This window comes from Alternaria atra (assembly GCF_907166805.1).
Source record: "Alternaria atra isolate CS162 genome assembly, contig: 32, whole genome shotgun sequence".
In the NCBI taxonomy this organism is placed as follows: domain Eukaryota; kingdom Fungi; phylum Ascomycota; class Dothideomycetes; order Pleosporales; family Pleosporaceae; genus Alternaria; species Alternaria atra.
The window spans coordinates 1,752,228-1,773,642 of record NW_025091331.1 but is presented as its reverse complement, the minus strand read 5'-3'; the positions used below and the strand labels follow the sequence as shown (position 1 = coordinate 1,773,642).

Sequence of the window (21,415 nt, the reverse complement as noted above, 5' to 3'; positions counted from 1 at the left end):
TGCAAGCTGTCTAGCTGCAACTCACTTCAAAACACCCGCGAGTCCCTGTTACTCGCCGTTGTTGTCCTGACAAAATACCTCCTCTCGTCGCCAGCGCAGTCCCTCGCATCCAGGGTATTCCCGCACGCTTCCGACGCATCGGCGACCTCACCGCTCCACAACACTATAGTGGCCTGTCGTGCTGATCACATTTACACATCATTAACTAGGTAGCCTCACCAAACATCTTGATACCCTGTCTCGCACTGTGAGTCCTTGTCTCATCTCCCCCTTCACCGCGTTCGGGCCCTTTGTCTCGTAGCGCCCAACCTCAACCTCCCTTCCCAAAGCATCCACAGGAACCTGGTTGGGTTACCTGGTCCAAGAAGCCTTTGTACCCCTCTCATGACTCTGAGGAGTTGCACAAGCCAAATCGTTCTCTGCCTCTACAATTATACTCTGTATAAGACTCTGCGCGCTGCATGCCTTCCCAAAACACCTTGATCATTTCCTCGGCCTGCACTTCAAGTCACTAACGCATCGTCGCTATGCCAGAGTACCACACAGTTTACTCTGAACGTGGCCGATTACGATACCTCCCCGACCACTTGGACTGTCCCCCGCGAACTTACCGCGGCATCTTTGCAGGTCGCAATCGCAGACCGCACCGCATTCACATCGCACACGTCGGTCCTGATCCGACCCTACTTCGTGTCCAGAGGCGGCAAACGACTAGCAAGTCGTACTTTACAGAAAAGCTGGCGGTCCCACGCGACAGCGCCAAACGTTTCCTACGGTCGTTTATCGACACTCACTTTTCTTCCAACACCGAAACCACAGACATTCCCACCCCTCGATCGTCGACAAGCACCACCAGCAGCAATCGCAACTCGGTTGCATCCGTTCCAGGTTCGCAGACCGCCACCATGAGGTCGCTCACGAGGAACTCTGGCAGTGGCGCCGTAGGCGCAATTGGAGGCGCCCTGGCTGCACCAGGCATGCCGAGACCATCAGTCGCCGAGTCACATTGGTCCTCCGGCCGCGCATCTGCAAAAAGCATTATTACCAATGTAAAGAGTGTGCCAGAGGAGAAGCCGGTAGCTTCAGGTGGTGGTGTCAGCGTCAATGTCCAACTCACAGAACCAGTCTTGTTTCTACGGGGCTTCGAGCAAGCTGAGCATGCGGAGCGAAGCACTGCGATGCTTCGTGGAACATTATGCTTGAAGATTACCAAGCCCTCGAAATTGAAGGCTGTGACACTCAAATTCAGAGGCAGAGCGACGACCAAGTGGCCAGAAGGTACGTTCGTGAGCAAAACCGCCTTTCAAAGCTAACCATCGTTAGGTATTCCTCCCAAGAAAGTCGAGTTTGAAGAGGTAGACACTCTGATGAGCCACACCTGGCCATTCTTCAACTCTCAATTTCCCAATGCCGAAAACGGCACTGGCGCAGATCACGTCGAGCTCTACAAGGGCTCTGGTGGATTGACTGGATCGCCGAACAACTCTTCGTTAAATCTAACAACAAAAGAGGCAAAACGACTATCGTTACAAGTCAACCAATCGCGAAGCTTCGGTAAGGGCGACACCCCTGGAGGCGGTCCTTCGGTAGCACAAAAGGGTTACAGGACCTTCAACCCGGGAGAGTACATGTACAACTTCGAGTTACCACTGGATAGCCACCTTCCCGAGACCATCGATGTCGACCTTGGTTCTGTCAAGTATGAGCTGGAAGCTACTGTCGAACGCGCTGGCGCCTTCCGTACAAATCTCGTCGGAACAAAGGAAGTTACCCTAATTCGTGCACCATCAGAGGGGTCACTGGAGCAGGTTGAGCCTATCGCGATCAGCCGGAGCTGGGAAGACCAGTTACACTACGACATCGTCATCTCTGGCAAATCCTTCCCACTAGGTGCACAGGTTCCCATTGCTTTCAAGCTGACCCCGCTCGCCAAGGTCCAATGTCATCGCATCAAAGTATTCGTCACCGAGAATGTCGAATATTTCTGCAACAACAAGCGAGTGCATCGAATGGAGCCTGTCCGCAAGGTCCAGTTATTCGAGAAACGCGCAGATGGGCCACCAACCAGTACCTTCCCTGGTAGCACAATGCGGATCGTTTCTGGAGGTGGTGTTCCATACGACCAGCGAGCGGCTGCTTCCCGAGGCGAGGATGTGCCGGTGCAAGACCCCACGAATCTCTTAGGTGATCTTGGAGGCGATGCAAACATCGGTCCTACCGAGATGGAGTTCAACGTACAGCTACCAAGCTGCCACAACCTCAAGGAGAAAGACAAGTCATCAAAGCTACACTTCGACACTACGTACCAGAACATTCAGGTACACCATTGGATCAAGGTAAGTTTAAACTTCGGTTTCAGTGTCACACACTAACAGTTTATTAGCTTGTCATGCGCCTTTCGAAACCGGACGCCACTGATCCGTCCAAGAGAAGACACTTTGAGATCTCGATTGACTCTCCTTTCCACATTCTCTCGTGTCAAGCTACACAAGCGAACACAGCGCTGCCAGCATACTCATCGCCTGAACCTGCTCTGAGCGGCACGCGCGTGCCCGAGTGCGGATGCCCAAATGCACCAGCGCGGCGCAATTCTCCAACCAGCTTCGTCCCAACTCTAAGTTCAATAGGCCGCTCAAGAGGCAACTCGGACGCAGTGATACCAACACCAACACCAACGCTTACTCGTCCGCAAGCAGCACATATTGGCGGGCCCAATGATTCTACAGTACAACGACCTATTCATCTTATGCGCGTACCCTCGTTCAATCCACCTGCATTCTCAGAAATAGAACCACCACCTCCCGTGGAGACGCCACCTCCTCTTTACGAAACTATTGCATCGCCCACGAGTGGGTTAGCCGACTACTTCTCCCGCTTGTCTGACGCATACGACTCGGACAGTGACCCGGAGCGCAACGATCGAGCGCGCGTCGAGATACCCCTGACGCCAGGAGGTCGCACCAACAGAAGTATGGAGGAGCGCAGAACCTGGCTGCCCGTTGGCCATTGATTGAGTATTAGAATGCTCTCATGACGTCATGCGTTACGCTTTCTTTTATGTTCATGCATATACATTTTTACTTACATTTACGACGTCTCCCTTTTCGCTCTTAGGCGGTCTGTGCATTTATCGTCTGAAGAACATACGGTTTTTTACCATGGAAACACGGAGCATGAGGAAAACCTGCAGCGATATTTTTTATTCTCGCATTGTTCGCCTTTCGGCATTCTCGCATGTTTGGGTACAGGGTTCGCTGGGATGTTCCTTCGCTGAACTGGCGCTTGGTTGTTTCATAGGAGCGACTTGATGTTAGATGGGTGGTCCTAGGTTTACAGGAGCCCGCGCTTTCGCTTGCCGTAATTATCGTATCTAGTCGACCATATGGGTTGTGAATACTACGAACGTACATATCTGTTCACATTGGTCATACCCATGCTTAGAATCCGGGCCATCATCTTTAGTGTGACAGATGTAAAGACTTCAAGGCAACAGGTTGCGAGACATGACGTTTAGAGAAACTGGAACATGACTGTTTGGTATCATGAGCAAATAGCATAGTTACCTTTGACGCAATGCGATGCGAACCTACGGATCTCACGCACCTTCATTCCCACAGCCCAACGGCCCATTTCTCCCAATCTCAAGGCAATTCGTGTAACTATCTACCCAAACATGTCCATCAACGCATAAGCACCATATCACACTCCCCCAACACCAACCATCCTTTAACCATAATGTTCGTACTAAGCGCCCGCACAAACCCCGTCAACGATCTCTAATCAAGCTTTGACGTCTAACCATTCAACACGGGCCACGTCTTACCGTCCTTGTGACAAGGTCAGCCCTCTACATCGTACTAGGCATACCGTAGTCTACAGATACGAACAACCAGGTCCTACCTTCTCCTTCTCTGTCTCAGGCTGACCTTGTGCGCTACATGTAACGGCGGTCTTAATTGGCCCGGTTGCTCGAGTGACGTATGTGGAGATTGTGGAGCAGAGGTTAGGGAAAATTATCTCGGTACATTTAGACGCGGGTATTGCTGTGATTGTTGTTGTTGTGTTGTTAGGGCTCAGAAGTCTTGGACTGTATAAGGGTAGAAGTAAATGAATGCCTGAATTGATCGACTGACTCTACGAGTTCTTGGCCTAGGTTGTTGAGTTTGCTACGTAACAGGCATATGCCGCGTGGATTTCGCTCATGGTCCAGTACCCGCAATACCTGCTCGCCCGACTGTGTTCAACGGGCAAATTCTTCTGGGCGGTTGCTTGTCTTGGTGTGGAATTGCTGCCCAACCACCTCATATGCTTCCCTATTTCGGTTCATTCGTACGTGATACTTTATCCGTGCTCTTTTATTCAGGAACGCGACTGCTAGTGTAGACGGGATCATGAGTTGGCGTTCCCGGCGACCATCGCGTGGACAAACAGCTTGCGATGGTGAGACGCGGCTATCGGACCTTTTTTTTTTCCAGATCTTGACAGGTTTTTGATGGGCAGGGATTGTTTCATGCGGAGTAGTTCAGGACTTCCAGGTCGAGTACTATTATGACGTCGAAACTGATGTTCTTGCCATATTCAGTTACTGAGCTTGGACATGTGCATATGGAAAAGAAAACTGGATAGAGGCACAGTGGTGAGAACTACTGCGAAATTGACTTGGGCCTTGCGCGTGTCAGTTAACAAAGCATATTTGGACGTACTGCAATTCACGCGAACGGATTGTTGCTGCGAAGGCATCTTTGGCGATTCGCTAGGTTGTTGCATCGTAGTTAAGAAGGTTGTTCCTGGGGTGCGTGGTGTTCCGAATGCGCGGCTTCCAAGCATCTTCTATCGCCCTCATTTTCTTCGCATTCGGGCCCTGTACGGACATTTACCCTCGAATCTTGGAGTATCCGCTTGCGGAGAGATTCGACGACGTTGTTGTCTCTCAGCTGTACTCCACAGCCATGCAGCATGCACAAAAATCGCGTCCGCCCCAGCTTTCAACCTTTCACTCATCTTGATATTGATTTACACCGCCTATAGCGGCTGCAGTGCTCATGAGCTCCCTGCTGGAAAATCTCTGCATAGCGGCTATTTGTGACGGCCCATGTGTCTTCACCGGACAACGATTTAGCGATAGTCAGTGGCCTTTCAACGTCCAAAGCTCCCTGAGTCGTGCTATCGAGCCAACCACAGTTGATTGAGGTTTGCTGACTGAAGTCCGTGGATCGGCCTTCCTGCAGAGACGATGCAGCACCCTGCATATAGCACCATCATGTGACGAGCAACGTGCAGAAGCCTCTGTCATGTGGCATCCCTCCGAGAACCACGATGTATAGGGTGAAGAGGCTGTCCACCGAAAGCGGAAGCGAACGTGTTCAAGGCTTGGGCACAGCAGTTCCAAGGCTGGGGCGGCTCGTAGCGTGGCCTATCGGAGCGAACTGTGCTCCGCCCCCAGCCGTTACTTTGACAGAAGATGCTGCGATCTCGACTGTTTCTCAACGGTTTTCGTTGGATTGACGGCTACAACACTTGTCCACATAGCGGCAGTTTTGTCGGCCAAGTTTCGGCACCCGAGATCGCGTGAACGGTGTGTGGCTGTCGCATCGGTGGCGTCCGATTAGGCCATCTCTATTCCACCCCGGAGCCAACCAACGTCATCGCCAAGTACCAAGAACTTTAGTATGGAAGAGAGATAATCACATTCTAATCTCTGGTTCTTCCGCTCGTTTTCCCGTCGAGCTGAAGAGTTTCGACGACGACGACGACGACGACGACGACGACGACGCTTCGCCCTAGCAATTGGAGTGGCTTAATCAGAAACGCGCCTTTGTTTTTCCAACCTGCGCACGACCATTGAGTGCTCAACTGTGATTGATACCCGACTGCTGCGCGCATCATCCAAGCTTTCGGATGAGGCTGCCGAGCGGCACTTAGACCTCGTAAGCATTCGGCTTGGGTTTTCTTGTTTCTCCCATAACATTCACTAACTAGCCACTCCAGAAGGCGCGCGACAGTAACGGCGGAGCACTCTCTCTCCACGGCCCCACTAAACAACCATCACCATCACCATCATTCGCCATCCAGGGCTGCGTTGGACCGGCGTCTGGGCGGATCCCCATATATATGCATTCGGTCTCGCTACCATCTTTCTCTTCCTTTGGCCGATTCTCTCGACAGCGCGGCCCCGGTGCCAAAGTCCTCCCTACATAACCACCTCTTGCCCGCGAGACCCTTCTCCAACTACCTCAACCAAACAACGCGCCTCCGCACATAAGCTTCGTATACGCTCGAGGCATAGTGAGACGGATACAAGAATACATACAGAGACAGGCGCCATCAAAACGTCACAATGGCGTGGGACCATCTCTCCATCACCAAGCCGCATCTGGTTTACCTGATCCTTGGCGGCTTCACCAGTCTGTTCATGCTGTGCTCCTCTGTAATCAAGGAGCGTCTGTACATTGGTGAAGCCACAGTCGCGACAATATGTGGTATCATATTTGGTCCACATGCCGCCAATCTCATAGATCCGGCAACGTGGGGCAATGTCGACTTGATCACACTCGAGTTCTCGCGCATTGTCCTTGTCGTGCAATGTTTCGCCGTTGGCGTCGAGTTGCCTCGCGCATACATGGAGAAGCACTGGAAGTCGGTTGTAGCACTACTATTCCCAGTCATGACGTTTGGCTGGCTGATAACTAGCCTGTTCATCTGGGGCCTATTCAATTCCCACCTCAACTGGCTCGACAGTCTTTGCGTTGCAGCTTGCGTCACTGCCACCGACCCTGTCCTGGCATCCTCCGTCGTTGGTAAAGGCAAGTTCGCCAAGCGAGTACCCAAACATCTTCGAGATTTGCTGTCCTGTGAATCTGGATGCAACGATGGCATGGCCTTTCCCTTCGTTTACTTGGCCATTTATTTGATCCGCTACCGACCAGACGCCAACGCTGTCGCCTATCACTGGTTTTGCTACACCATTCTCTATGAGTGCATCTTCGGCGCCTTCTACGGAGTCGTTGTTGGATACATTGCGCGTCGCGCTATTCGATGGGCGCACGAGAAAGACCTCATTGATCGAGAGAGTTTCCTTGTCTTCTACTTTGTGCTGGCGTTGTTTTGTGCTGGTTCCGGTGCCTTGTTAGGTATGGATGACTTGCTGGTGGGCTTCGCCTGTGGTGTCGGCTTTTCAAACGACGGATGGTTCCTGGAGAAAACCGAAGAATCCCACGTATCCAACGTTATCGATCTGCTGATCAACTTGGCTTTCTTCGTCTACTTTGGATCCATCATTCCCTGGGAATTATTCAATGCGCCAATTATCGGAATAACGCCATGGCGTTTGGTAGTGCTTGGAATCCTGGTCCTCTTCTTCCGCCGCATTCCGATCATGTTGATGCTCAAACCTGTCATTCCTGACCTCAAGACCTGGCGAGAGGCATCTTTTGCTGGACATTTTGGACCCATTGGTGTCGGTGGCCTGTTCGTTGCGATTCTTGCAAGAGCTGAACTGGAGACTGATACCACAACTCCGCTAGCCGTATTACCGGAGGAAGGATTCGAGCACTTGAACATCATCGAGATGATATGGCCTATCACATGTTTTTTGGTCATTGTCAGCATCATTGTTCACGGAAGTTCCATCGCCGTCTTCACACTTGGAAAACGTATCAACACCCTGACAATCTCCATGTCTTACACTCAAGCGAACGAGAACGGACCCGGCTGGATGGACCGCCTTCCCCGTATCCAGTCACGCTCCAGATCTTCTATGGCTCGGCGGCCCTCTGAATCATCCATGGATGAAAAGTCAGAACTCGCAACGGCTGGTTTTGGTAGCAGCTTCCTACGCCGTCAGAAGGAAGAGGATAGCAACTCTGTAAAGCCTACGAACCGAGGCAGGCGCTGGGATGCCGGCCGTGGCCCAGGTGGACCAATCTCGCAATCCGCTATTGCTCCCAACAGGCGTGATGAAGAGAAGGCAGAATCCGACTTACCAGCAGAGCTTGAAGATACCGGTGCCTTTGCTGATAACATGGCCATCTCTAGCGACAGTTCGTCAAGTGATAAAGAGAAGATGAAGGGACGGGTACCAGAAGAAGAGATATATCAGGAAGGCCATGAGACTGTCTTTGAGGATAAAGAAGGCAATGTTCTCGGTGTAAGAGATAGTCATGGTGAGCACGGCGCGGAGAGGCAAAGGCACGACAGTGAGAGAGCAAAAGAGCTCATGCGTTCAAAGCATGTCCATGGTGGCGTGTCGCAAGACGAGCATGGCGGCGCGCTCGAAGAAGCACCTAGTCGCATTGAAAACGCGATCGAACATCCTCAAAAAACCTGGCGCAACCGAATGCAAAGTTATAAAGGCCATGGCCAAAAGGAAAAGGCTACGGAACCTTCAAAGTCGGAGAAGCCAGCGCAGAAATCAGCCCATAAGAACGGACCCGCCCTTGCATACCAATATGGTAATACCATCATTGTAGAAGACGAAGATGGCGAGGTTCTGAAGAAGTACGACATCCCAGCCGCTCCAAAGAAAGGAAAGGATGGTCGACCTGCGAACCCTCGTGGCCAGTCTATGGTTGAGACATCGAGCCGTGCCGTTCAAAGTCTCAAGCGAATGGGAACCCACATGGGTGTACCAGCAGGTCAGCAGGCTGGATCATCTGGTACTCAAACAGCCAACAACAAGAAGAAGCAGAAAGCAGCGGAAGCCGCAGCAAAAGAGCAAGAAGACGACGATTTACTCCGTTTCACCGTCACAGCTGGTGGCCGTCGAATGAGCAAGCTTGAATTCATCCAGCAAATGTCACAGATGAATCCCAAAGACAGGGCCAAATTTGTGCAAGCTAGCGATGCCCCAGAGGCTGTCAAAGATGCTGCACACCAAGACGCTAAGGAACATACTGCCGAACAGCGCCGCCGCGCAGCTTCGGTACAAGCCAACGTGCCCGCAGTTGTTGGTGAAGAGGGCGAGGCCGAACTTCATAAGATTGAATCGCCAGCCGCCAAGGAAGAAGGCCAACCTCGCGGCCCCGAAGGTCTAACGCTAGTGGACAGCAACGATGAACATGTTCCCTTCCACTCTGTACGCCAGGACCTTGAGAACCGACCAAGCGATCAGGGTGGCGAAACCGCCGCACAGCGTCGACGTCGTCTAGCTGCGGAGAATATTCCAGCTGAAACCTCAGGCGGTTCCGCTATATCACCGTCATCGCAGCAACCAGAGGAAGGGTTCGAAGGCGAAACAGCGGCAGAGCGCAGGCGTCGTCTAGGTGCCCTCGGTGTAGGCAAAGACAATTCCCCCGAATCTGACTCTGAAGACGAGGAGACTGGTGACCCACTCGAGACTGGTCGTGGTACGCACTCTCGCGCCGCTGAGCCTAGTAGGAAGACCCTGTCACCTACGCCACGCACCCCTGGTATTCGCTTTGCGGATCAACCCAGGATGCCAACAAAGGACGAGCGCGCTGCCGAGGATGCGCGGGAGAAGGAGGAAGATCAGAAAGAGAAGGACGGCAAGAAGAAGAGTGGGCTTAGTAAGCTTATTGGAAGAAAGTAGGATGTTGGTTTGACTACATATTTCTTTGAGCAAAATGTTTAATTGGGGGGTTTGATGCATTTGTACTTGCATAGCGCCGCGGAGTTTATAAGGGCTTTTCTAGGAGACTTGCATGAGCTGACATGTGATCATCGAGTTATAGTGTTAGATGTCTCGTATTAGGATGAGAAATACGGTACATGCCTCGTAGTTAACGATATTTACTTCTTATCCTAATCTGAGTTGCAAAAGCCGTTAGCAAGTATGCATAGTACAACTCAGAAAGCCACAAATCACAGAACCTGCTATATACCAGCATCGTGATAAATTGAACATGTACTGATCCTGCTTGTGTAACCTATCTTTAATCGGCCAAAACATTTGTGCCTCGGATCACGCTCGGTGCTAATGCGGCCAGTCCTTGGCTAAGTCCTGCCACCACACCACAACACGTAAATTTTCTTACGCCATGCCACAGCACGGTGGTTTGTGGCTATACATTTATCAGACATCGCGATGTGACCCGCAATGATCGTATTCCATTCTACCCTGACGTCGCATCATCTGGGCAACTGCCTCGAACTGGCAGCTGGCAGCGCAATGTACCTTGGCGCCCAGACGTACGGACGGGAGAAATCTTATCAGATTGATAAGATGATCAGATTAGCGCTGATGTGCAGCATCATCGTTCCACTGGTGATGCTACGGTAACAGCATCATGCCATATATGCACATGCTTGCGGACATGACTCCAAATTAAATGGCCCTCTCGGGACCTGTTCAAGCCACCGGTTCTTAGATTGCGCCAATCATGAGCTCTTTCGTCTGCAGTCTCGCGATCGTTCTTGGTTAGCCGGAATGCCTAAGCCAGAGATGCAGGGCGTGATGAGAAAATACTATAGTACGGACCATGGGCTGGGTTCATTGTACTCCGATGACGGAGAGAGAGAGAGCTCGTGCCTTAGTTCTGGTTAGGTTTAAGATATAGCAGCTATGTCTACCCTCAGGTCGGATGCACCCCTCTACTAAATTCAGGCCTTCAAGTTACCCAAGCTCAATCTGGAATCCATCAAGATGGGGTCTATTCAGCAACATGAAATAGCAACGCTCAACAGCCTAGCAGCCCAAATCAGCGAGCTAGCCGCTAAAATGACCAAGCAGCTGGAGGCCGAGAAAGTGACACCAGTCACTCTTGAGGCTGACAGTCCGATCAAGTACGAGAAACTCCCTGGAGACGTGTTCATGACCCGACAACTCCTCGAGGATGCGCTGAAGGACATGTGGATTCTAAGCCAAGGGCCAAGCGAGAGTGTATTCAACTACGTACACATGGCCATTCCAGACGCGGCGTGTTTGAACGTCTTGAACCAGTTTGATTTCTGGGGTGCGGTGCCAGTTGGTGGTGAGGCGACCTTTGAGGACATAGCGAAGTATACCAGGCTTCCTCTTGAGGTGGTGAGCCGTGTCATCGACCACGCTGTCACTATGCGCTTCTTCGCCAAAACTTCGCCTACAGCAACATCGGTCAAACACACATCACGATCTGCTGCACTAGCTAAAGACTCTGGCCTGTCTGCGCTTGTGCAGATGGTGTTGGATGAAACAGGACCCCCAATGCTCCTCCTTCCTGAAGCTCTACGTCGTTTCTCGCAAGGAAAATCGGAGATAAGCAAGAACATAAAGGAAACTGCTTTCAGGCTCTGTCACTCTGGTGGCGAGACATGGGGTGACTATGAAACCAGTTGGGAGTTCATTGAGAACGATGGAGAGGGTGAGAAGAAGGGCTGGCGACAGAGAAACTTTGTCAAGTTCATGGCCTACATCAAGGACCTGTTCCACACTGAAAACATCGTACTCGAAGCTGTCGACTGGAAGGCTGCCGGCGAAGTCATAGTCGTTGACGTGAGTATACCCATATCTCATCCTGATCCTAACACTAACGATCATCAGCTCGGTGGTTCAGCTGGTCACGACGACGCCGTCCTTGCAACCAAGTTCCCCAACCTCAAGATCGTCGTCCAAGATCTCCCCGAAGTTGCCCCGGTCTTCGAAAAGGAGTTCCCCTCTGAACTCAAATCGCGCGTCTCGTTCCGTACACACAACCTGTTCGACCCACAGCCAGTACAAGCAGACATCTACATGCTCAAGTGGATCTTACACGACTGGCCGGATGTCGAGTCAGTGAAGATATTGCAAGCGCTTCGACCAGCACTCAGGCCTGGTGCGCGCGTTATCTTTATTGATTATGTGGGTAAACAGGAGCCGAGCGATGAGGAGCTGCCGAGGAGTATACAGGGCTTCGGTACGGCCACTGATCTTAGGATGATGGCATTGTTCAACGCGAAGGAGAGGCCCGTAGAGGCGTGGAAGGATATCTTTAAGCAGGCTGATGAGAGGTACGATGTTGTTAGAGTTGAGGCTGATCCATTGAGCTTCATGTGTGTGCTTGAAGCTGTTTGGCGGGGCTAGATGTCATGCCCCGAACCGCAGATTTGTCTGTAGATTGGCCAGGCTAGCAAGCTAACCAAATCGTACTGTAGTCACATATACAATTCCAAGACTTGGTCGTGCATTACTTAACTCTAACCCTGAAGTTGTTGAAATCATCCTATTCACTAAACCCTAACTCCGATGACGAGCGCAAGTGTTTGAACAGCAGTCGGGGCTGGAGGCGCAGATTCGTGATCATTGCTGAACTCGGGTCAGCACTAGATCGTCTAATCGCGCAGCCAAACCGACCCCACATAGCCTTGTGGAGCAGCAAGACGCAGCCCTCATCTGTTCATGAGTGTGAAATAACGTTCATTATTTACTAATTGTTTTGAAGTCTCTCCATCGAGAAAACACTCCCCGTAGCTCAGTTGGTTTAGAGCGTCTGACTGTAATATCTGCTGTTATCAGAAGGTCCCTTGTTCGACTCATGGTGGGGAGAAGAGTTCTCTTTTTTACCATTTTTTTGCTCTTGCCTCCTCCATCTAGAAGCCAGTTCTATGAGGTGTGTCGAGACGGGAGTCGAAACAAGATTCCAAACAAGCCATCTTCGTGTTACACCCGGGACGTCTTCAGCCGCGAGATCGGACCGGTTCCAGACAAGGTATACCATAGTGTCACTGTCAAAAGGCTCAATGCGAAGCCCCAGGTTCGAAGTCACTCTGCCACACCTATGTTTTTGACGCTTCTAGCAGCCGTCAGACAAAACGCCACAATGGAAGCATTCCTAGCAACCCTCGAAACATGTACATAACAGGTACGTGGTTGGCCAATGACCCGTGCTCTTACTTCCCGGGTAGTCTCTGCTCGTAGACCACTAGCATACCAATACATTGTGAAGACGGCCCTCCAGTTACATGCACAATGGCTTGAGGATACGAACTATCCACAACTTACCCGGTATGCTTTGCATATAAGCACATACCAAGGTAAGATGACCAAATGCTCATCTCATCTCATTCTCCAGCAAGCCCACAGCATCATCATCACCTGGTTTCTCTTGCCGGCATCTACATCTAAGTAATTCATCATGGCTTTTCGATTCGTTTCCGTTACTTTGTACATATATCTTCTCGCCATGGGGCAGGTTGCGCTGGCGCAAACCCCCAAGCTTATATCGATGCCGATAAAGCACTCTAATATCGGTGATGCGGGTCCGTTCATCCCTCTCGTTTCGATGGGAGTTGGTACACCGCCACAGCGGATAATGGCGATCTTGGATACGGGAAGCAGCGATCTCGTCATTCCAAGGACTGGCAGTAGGATTTGTCAAGACAAACAACAGCAATGCTCTGGCACACCGTTCGTAACTGGTTCGTTCGATACGAATTAGGATACCAACATCACGGATGTCGGCAAAGAGCTTAACACGGATTTTGCTAATGGCGCTGCGTTCCAAGGAGGTTTCGTCAAAACGGCGTTGACGCTTGGAAACCAGACAGTTTCTAACTCACAGCTTGGGGTGATTGAGCAAGGCTCTCTGCCTTCTGGAAATCCACTGTTTCCTATCTTTGGTATCGGTCCTGTTGAGAACGAAGTGCTTCAGCCACCCTACCAGAACACACCGGCCAACCTCAAAGATACTGGTGCGGTCGATGCCAATGTATACGGCATATACATGAATGACTTCCGTAAGTTCAGCCCAGTAAATGTTCCAATGAGCGCCCTACTGATGTATCTACTTTACAGGCAGTCCAGAAGGCTCCATTGTATTTGGCGGTATCGACACTGCGAAGTTCCAGAGCCCGCTCCAAAACGCGGGCTCGCTCCTGATCAACGACAACGGAGTCGCGTCGCAATTTGTGATTAAATTCAGCTCCATGCAGTTGACGGGTGGCAACTCGTCTGCCTGGCGATCCAACGTCGACTTGGCACCACGAGGCGGCCTACCCCCAGCATTAATCGACACCGGAAACCCCTCACTGAACATTCCCTCGGCCTCGCTTCGCGCCATGGCTATGGCTATAGGCACGACTTTCGATGAACAGGCTGGCCAGCTAGGTGGTGTGCCATGCGACCTTGGATCTCGTGGAGAAAGCCTTTCGTTCGGCTTCAACAATAACCAAGCGAAGGTCAGCACCCCTTTGGCCGCAATGCTTGTTCGGGATTCGTCCTCGGGCACGACTGAGTGTTTTCTACCAATGTTTCCCTCAGATGAAGACGATACGGCAAGCCTGGGCGCCCCGTTTATGCAGGGAGCGTATATTGTTTTCGATCTGGATCAAAAGAAGATAATGATGGCAAATGCGATCATTAACGCTACCGAGTCGAGTTTACAAAAGTTAGACGCGTAATAGTAGCATTCTTGAGGAGTAATGCTAAATGCATCAATTATCTTGCTTTTTTTTTCTGGATGGTGTGGTCTTTGCGTGTGTGATCGTCACCCTGATGATTACGTGTGCATTAGAGATGGTTGTAACGAGAACAGAATATGAACCCTGGTAAAGAAAACCCAATAATCTAGGGAATGTGGCTGTTCTCATAATGCGAGAGCGAAGGCGATGAATGGTTGGTAAGTAGACGTAGAGACATTAGCTATCGGTGAAAATGGACACCCGCGGGGTGTTGTTAACGTACATCATAGAAATTCCTGGAACTTTCGATACAAAAAAGGCTCTTGCTCGTCTCGGAGTGAAGGTCAATTTTGGAAATGAGATTTGAATAGCCACGTTTGCAGCTTGCCAACTGCCCCTTCGCCCAATTCTTGGGGACAAGCAGGCGACTCAACGTGCATGAACATGCTCGATAATTTCGGAAATTTATGGTCGCAAGTAGGACAACGAAAGATGAGCGTGCTACGACCTTGCTCGCGAAGCTCTCGGAGCATGTCGATACCCTGTTTGATGGCCTCTTGATCGGATTTGTAGATGAAGAATTTGGCACCTTGGAAGCATATCGCAGTCGTTACCGCCAAGTCGTATGCATCAATACGAGAAGAACAAGCACCAGATTCAAGATGGATGATCATTCCGCTGTAGGTAGTGAACGTGCGTGGGCAAGCGAGACAGTCGTAGACTGGCGTACGATGCGTTAACTCATGCTGTACATACACAATCAGCATTAATCGTACCAATAGTAAGAACTAGCTTTAATTTACATGGATAAGGTTAGAGGGTGTGTCGAAGTGCCGCTGGCACATCTTGCAGACGTTGAACGATTCTTCATGCTGGCTGAAAGCCGCAGCGGTATTCCAGATCCCATCGCACCCCTCGCAAACGTACGCACATCGGAATTCGCGAAAATGTGCTTTGAGCACTGTCCAGTTGGGGAATTTGCGATCACAGTCCGTACAGGTATTGTGTGAGACCTGTTCGTGTAGTTCTAGCTCTTCCTGTGAGAGAAATACAGAGTAACATTGGCGACACTCGACCCGCAGGCTTCACACGGTTTGTTAGCTCGGAACGTGCTATACCTAGAAATCTCGGCAGAACGTGTCTTACCTGACGAAACCAGAAAGTAGGTGCATCCCGTATCATGCGCAAACACAGTGATGGAAGAAGGTCAGATGCGACGTCCAACACACCGCAAGTTAAGTACCAGACTCACGGTGCGTTATCGGTCAGGATATAGGCCCGTAAAAGCAACGTCAGCAAACCCCCCTTACCAAAGTATCCTAGCATATCGCGCGCGTCTGATCTTGTTTCGGGATGTAAACAGACGCGTGCGCAGCGGTAGCGAGTGCAGTTCGACCGTAACTGTGATTCCGCGTTGCGGAGCAGGACACTTCGTCCCAGCGATAAGGTCTATCAGGTCTCGACCGTGAAGACCGGGAGTCGGCCTGTGAAGTGCTTCTGCATGTGCATCCGGAAGCCGCGGCTCGCTCTAGACCCAACCAAGCTAGACTCAATCATTCTTCCAGCGTTGCTCAAGTGCTTCCTGCTTGAGTCATTAGTAAACGTCCATCACGCAATCATCATACAATCTTCCAGACGGCCTCGGCCTTTAACACTGTTTTTCCCTGCACACTGTTGCGATATTTTGAGTTATCGACTTTGACGTAATGAGTTTCGGGCCATCGCCGAGGATCCGGCCGTCATGGTCTGTGTAAGCTGAGCAACCAACAGATCTATACGAAAATGCAGGCTGCCTGGAAGAAAGAAAAGCGTAATCTCGAATCAGGATGACTCTAAGCTAAGAGTGTTCGTATAAGTGAAAACCGGGTTTCTTCTTATGTCTGGTCTCAATCTTCAGTTGTCAATCACACCAACTTTGTCTCTTTCATCCTCAACTCAATCATTAAATCGCGGCATAATGTCAACACCGTGTGCGATACAGCGTGAGTTTCTCCGAAGATCGAACGAGCCGTGCAGTAGTCCAGCGATGCATTTGGATGGTCAGGCGCTGCCCAAGTGGCTGATTCCAGCGGACCGTCGAGGTTGGCGACGCCTCGTCCAAAACTTTACGCCTTCATGGGTAAGTAATATCGTGATTTATTAAATTACATGAGGTACGAGAAGCTAACAAAGCCTTAGTTTGCCGTCACGATGGGTACCGGTATCGTAGCGGTTCTGCTACATACTTTCTCCGAGCTCTACCCTGGCTATCATAGCTCGCTCAGAGCCATCAGCATCGCATTCTTTACTCTAAACATTCTCATACTCTCCGTCATACTCTTGATCTCCGTCCTCAGATACGCACTGTATCCCGCCACATGGATTCTGATGCTCCAGCATCCAGTACAGTCGCTCTTTTTGGGCACAATACCTATGGGATTTGCTACCATTGTCAACATGTTCGCCGCTATCTGCGTACCGGCTTGGGGTGGTCCGACACCATACATTGTGTGGGGCATGTGGTGGCTCGATGTCGCGCTGAGTGTTGCCTGCTGCCTCTGGCTACCTTTCCAGATGTAAGTTTGTCCATGGTTATCTTTCTGAAGTGAGAGTCTGGCCTTGAGTTATCCGTATCGTCGCGAGGAATAGGGAAGCACCACCAACTAACATAACCATAGGATGACTAAACATCATAACCGCCATGAGACAATGACAGCAGCCTGGCTTCTGCCGATTGTGGCCTGCATCGTTGCAGCAGCTTCTGGCGGCGTAGTTGCGTCAGTCTTACCCGACCCAAACCAAGCCCTCATCACCATTGTCACCAGCTATGTGCTTTGGGGTATGGGCGTACCTCTTGCACTCGTAGTGATGGTGATGTACTTCCACCGTCTTGCCATCCATAACCTTCCACCCCAGGAGGTCATCGTCAGCGTCTTTCTACCTCTTGGCCCCATGGGTCAAGGGGGATACGCCGCTTTGAAACTCGGTATCCAGGCTTCGAAGACATTTCCGGTAACGAACACCTTACATCCGATGGCGGGCGAGATTCTTTACGTACTAGGTTGGACGACCGCTATTACATTATGGGGCTTCGGCCTGGTATGGTTGTTCTTCGCAGTCGCGTCGATTAGTCGGAGCAAGTTCCCTTTTAATATGGGTTGGTGGGGCTTCACCTTTCCCATTGGTGTCTTCACTATGTCTACTATTACTATAGGGCAGGAACTTCCATCCGCATTCTTCAGGGTTCTAGGTACGGTACTTGGTGTCAGTGTTGTACTTCTCTGGCTACTAGTTGCTGTCGGTACTATGAAGAACATTCTGTATGGCAACATATTCGAAGCACCTTGCTTGCGCGAGATGGAGAAGAGAGCATGTGCAGCTTCTGTTGAGATGCAACAACAGGACGCATAAATAGATCTAGCGTAGGAAGACAAGGCACCATGTTCACTGAATACAGTCACCTTACTGTTTGTCATCCGTATCAGCGAGCAAGGTCTTTGTCTTGTTACCAACAAGTTACCAGAACGTCCACTTAGCCATCAACCTCAAAAGTGACAGTCATGAGAAAATGAATGGAGCCTCCATTCAAGGGGGGTTTAACCAAAATGAACGAGGAATTGATAAAGAAGCATGTGAAATAGTGAGAAGATATGGCTCTATAACACTGCGAAGACGTCGCGAAATTCAGTCTCACCTAGTGCTGCAGCCTGGTACTCGCCATGGTAATCCAGACGCAGCCAGGTAAGACCGGAACCGCAAAGCCTATCTTATCGATAAACTGAAGATCCCCAGATATTCACAGTGAGGGAAAACTAGAACGGTTTCTTCTTTACCCGTACTACAGGGTACCTCTCATAGCTATGCATGCCCCTCGCTGATTGTTGTGAAAGTCAGATGCGTATGTAAGGGCAGTTGTGTTGTACGAGTACGTGGCGGACATGTAGGTTTACTTATCGCGCACTGACGAAGGGCCGATATGGAGTATTTTCTTGGCGCTTCCTCTGGTGGCGTAATATGAGGCTGCAGCAGGCTCCAGTCGGACGCGTAACAACGCCAGTCTCACACTGGAGTCGCGGGTAGTAGCACAAACTGGCGGCGATTGGCCACGTCTGGCGCTTTGTGAGGGTGGCGGGAAGCAATCCGCGGTGAAGGGGACACAGTGTTTCTTGTTAGGTCCGCTTGTCTAAGCGTTTCCAGCAACTTCCAATGTTGCGGCGGAAGGAGCACGGACCTTAAGGCAACATCAAGCTAGCTTAAGCAGTGAGATCACCGACTGTTCAAGCTCCAACTTACTTAAACCACCACGCCCCAAGCACCGGAGACCCATCACCTCCATCTGACCCCCCCCACATCACTCACAACCCTCTCCACCGCGCTGCAATTCCTTCTGTCCCTCTTTGCACCGGAAAAGTAAACTCCCAGAAACACATAGAGACACATCAGCAAGATGTCGGCTGAACCAGATCACTCCAAGCCCAAGGTGGATCTTTCAAAGTACGTCGATTGCCACCACGTTGAAATTCGCGACAGCGACTAACAGCATCTCAGGAACCCCGATGGCGCTGAGCCCAAGGATGTAGGCATCACCAAACACCTTTCTGCGACTGCCCTTACTGATCCGCCACAGAACGATGAGACCGCGACTGCCATCCTCAAGAAGAAGAAGAAGCCAAACTCCCTGATGTAGGTACGCCACGGAGCGATCCAAAGAATCTCTACTAACTTTCTCAGTGTCACCGACGCCGTCAACGATGACAACTCAATCATTGCCCTCTCAAACAACACCATGGAGACGCTCCAGCTCTTCCGTGGTGACACAGTCCTCGTCAAGGGCAAGAAGCGGAAGGACACTGTCCTCATCGTGCTTGCCGACGACGACCTTGATGATGGCTCTGCGCGGATAAACCGTGTCGTTCGCCACAACCTGCGTGTCAAGCACGGTGATGTTATCACCATCCACCCGTGCCCCGACATCAAATACGTATGTGTCCTTGATATTGGAGATATCATTTTCACGGCTGACAATCGTCGCAGGCCAAGCGCATTGCAGTTCTCCCCATCGCCGATACCGTCGAGGGTATCACCGGATCGTTGTTCGACGTTTTCCTTGCCCCATACTTCCGCGAAGCCTACCGACCGGTTCGTCAAGGCGACACTTTCACAGCCCGTGGCGGTATGCGACAAGTGGAGTTCAAGGTCGTTGAGGTCGACCCACCAGAGTTCGGTATCGTCGCACAAGATACCGTCATCCACTGCGAGGGTGAGCCCATCCAGCGCGAGGACGAGGAGGGCAACCTCAACGAGGTCGGATACGATGACATTGGTGGCTGCAGGAAGCAGATGGCACAGATCCGGGAGTTGGTTGAGCTGCCACTGAGGCATCCTCAGCTCTTCAAGTCTATCGGTATCAAGCCTCCGCGTGGTATCCTGATGTACGGTCCTCCTGGTACCGGTAAGACGCTGATGGCTCGTGCCGTCGCCAACGAGACCGGTGCCTTCTTCTTCCTGATCAACGGTCCTGAGATCATGTCCAAGATGGCCGGTGAGTCAGAGTCAAATCTGCGAAAGGCTTTCGAGGAGGCCGAGAAGAACTCTCCAGCGATCATCTTCATTGACGAGATTGATTCGATCGCGCCCAAGCGTGAGAAGACCAACGGTGAAGTCGAGCGCCGTGTCGTCTCGCAACTGCTCACTCTTATGGACGGTATGAAGGCTCGCTCTAACGTCGTTGTTATGGCCGCCACGAACCGACCCAACTCGATCGACCCCGCTCTCCGCCGTTTCGGACGTTTCGACCGTGAGGTCGACATCGGTATTCCCGACCCTACCGGCCGTCTCGAGATTATGCAAATTCACACCAAGAACATGAAGCTCGGTGACGATGTCGACCTACAGACCATCGCTGCTGAGACTCACGGATACGTCGGTTCGGATTTGGCATCACTCTGCTCCGAGGCTGCTATGCAGCAAATTCGTGAGAAGATGGATCTCATCGATCTGGACGAGGACACCATCGATGCCGAGGTTCTCGACTCGCTGGGTGTAACCATGGAGAACTTCCGTTTCGCTCTTGGTGTATCCAACCCATCGGCGCTTCGTGAAGTCGCTGTTGTCGAGGTTCCCAACGTTCGGTGGGAGGACATTGGTGGTCTGGAGGAAGTCAAGCGCGAGCTCATTGAGTCCGTGCAGTACCCAGTCGATCACCCCGACAAGTTCCTCAAGTTCGGCATGTCTCCATCGCGAGGTGTGCTCTTCTACGGTCCTCCTGGTACTGGTAAGACGCTTCTTGCCAAGGCTGTTGCCAACGAGTGCGCGGCCAACTTCATCTCTATCAAGGGTCCCGAGCTACTTTCCATGTGGTTCGGTGAGTCTGAGAGCAACATCCGTGACATCTTCGACAAGGCCCGTGCCGCCGCACCTTGCGTTGTGTTCCTTGACGAGTTGGACTCTATCGCCAAGTCGCGTGGTGGATCTCAAGGAGATGCTGGTGGTGCATCCGACCGTGTGGTTAACCAGCTTCTGACTGAGATGGACGGTATGACATCGAAGAAGAACGTCTTCGTCATTGGTGCTACCAACCGACCGGAGCAGCTCGACAACGCTCTGTGCCGTCCTGGTCGTCTCGACACGCTCGTCTACGTTCCTCTACCCGATCTGGCCTCGCGTGTCAGCATTATCAAGGCTCAGCTCCGCAAGACTCCTGTCGCTGAGGACGTCAATATCGACTTCATCGCCCAGAACACCCACGGATTCTCCGGTGCCGATCTTGGTTTCGTCACCCAGCGTGCTGTCAAGCTCGCTATCAAGCAGTCTATTGCGATCGATATCGAGCGCCGCAAGGCTCGCGAAGCTGCTGGTGAAGACGTCGACATGGAGGTCGATGAGGAGGACCCAGTACCTGTGCTGACCAAGGCCCATTTCGAGGAGGCCATGCGCTCTGCTCGTCGTTCCGTTACCGACGTCGAGATCCGCCGATACGAGGCGTTCGCACAATCAATGAAGAACTCCGGTGGCTCAAGCTTTTTCCGTTTCCCCGACGCTGAGAATGCGGCGGGTGGTGGTGAGCAAAACACCTTCGGTGCTGGTGGCGAGGACGAGGATCTGTACAACTAGAAAGTTTTAGCTG

General features: G+C 51.5%; 6 protein-coding genes across 6 annotated transcripts; 5 read left to right on the top strand and 1 right to left on the bottom strand.

Moving 5' to 3' along the window:
- Positions 1–527: 527 nt before the first annotated feature.
- On the top strand, positions 528–3,010 carry ALTATR162_LOCUS10349 (uncharacterized protein; the record flags this gene model as incomplete). Its single annotated transcript, XM_043317985.1, has 3 exons — positions 528–1,278; positions 1,324–2,336; positions 2,384–3,010. The coding sequence occupies 3 exons, from the start codon at positions 528–530 to the stop codon at positions 3,008–3,010; spliced, it is 2,391 nt and encodes a 796-aa protein (XP_043173920.1).
- Positions 3,011–6,337: 3,327 nt separating this feature from the next.
- ALTATR162_LOCUS10348 (uncharacterized protein) lies at positions 6,338–9,547 on the top strand (the record flags this gene model as incomplete). The annotated part of the gene is made up of 1 exon (XM_043317984.1): positions 6,338–9,547. One exon carries the CDS (start codon positions 6,338–6,340, stop codon positions 9,545–9,547), a length of 3,210 nt encoding a protein of 1,069 aa, XP_043173919.1.
- Positions 9,548–10,675: 1,128 nt separating this feature from the next.
- On the top strand, positions 10,676–14,310 carry ALTATR162_LOCUS10347 (uncharacterized protein; the record flags this gene model as incomplete). Its single annotated transcript, XM_043317983.1, has 4 exons — positions 10,676–11,428; positions 11,477–11,968; positions 13,350–13,647; positions 13,706–14,310. The coding sequence occupies 4 exons, from the start codon at positions 10,676–10,678 to the stop codon at positions 14,308–14,310; spliced, it is 2,148 nt and encodes a 715-aa protein (XP_043173918.1).
- Positions 14,311–14,654: 344 nt separating this feature from the next.
- ALTATR162_LOCUS10346 (uncharacterized protein) lies at positions 14,655–15,155 on the bottom strand (the record flags this gene model as incomplete). Its single annotated transcript, XM_043317982.1, has 2 exons — positions 14,655–15,056; positions 15,114–15,155. 2 exons carry the CDS (start codon positions 15,153–15,155, stop codon positions 14,655–14,657), a joined length of 444 nt encoding a protein of 147 aa, XP_043173917.1.
- A 1,112-nt stretch (positions 15,156–16,267) lies between these two features.
- On the top strand, positions 16,268–17,700 carry ALTATR162_LOCUS10345 (uncharacterized protein; the record flags this gene model as incomplete). Its single annotated transcript, XM_043317981.1, has 3 exons — positions 16,268–16,429; positions 16,489–16,865; positions 16,968–17,700. The coding sequence occupies 3 exons, from the start codon at positions 16,268–16,270 to the stop codon at positions 17,698–17,700; spliced, it is 1,272 nt and encodes a 423-aa protein (XP_043173916.1).
- A 1,036-nt stretch (positions 17,701–18,736) lies between these two features.
- ALTATR162_LOCUS10344 (uncharacterized protein) lies at positions 18,737–21,402 on the top strand (the record flags this gene model as incomplete). The annotated part of the gene is made up of 4 exons (XM_043317980.1): positions 18,737–18,783; positions 18,838–18,972; positions 19,021–19,270; positions 19,324–21,402. The coding sequence occupies 4 exons, from the start codon at positions 18,737–18,739 to the stop codon at positions 21,400–21,402; spliced, it is 2,511 nt and encodes an 836-aa protein (XP_043173915.1).
- Positions 21,403–21,415: the final 13 nt, after the last annotated feature.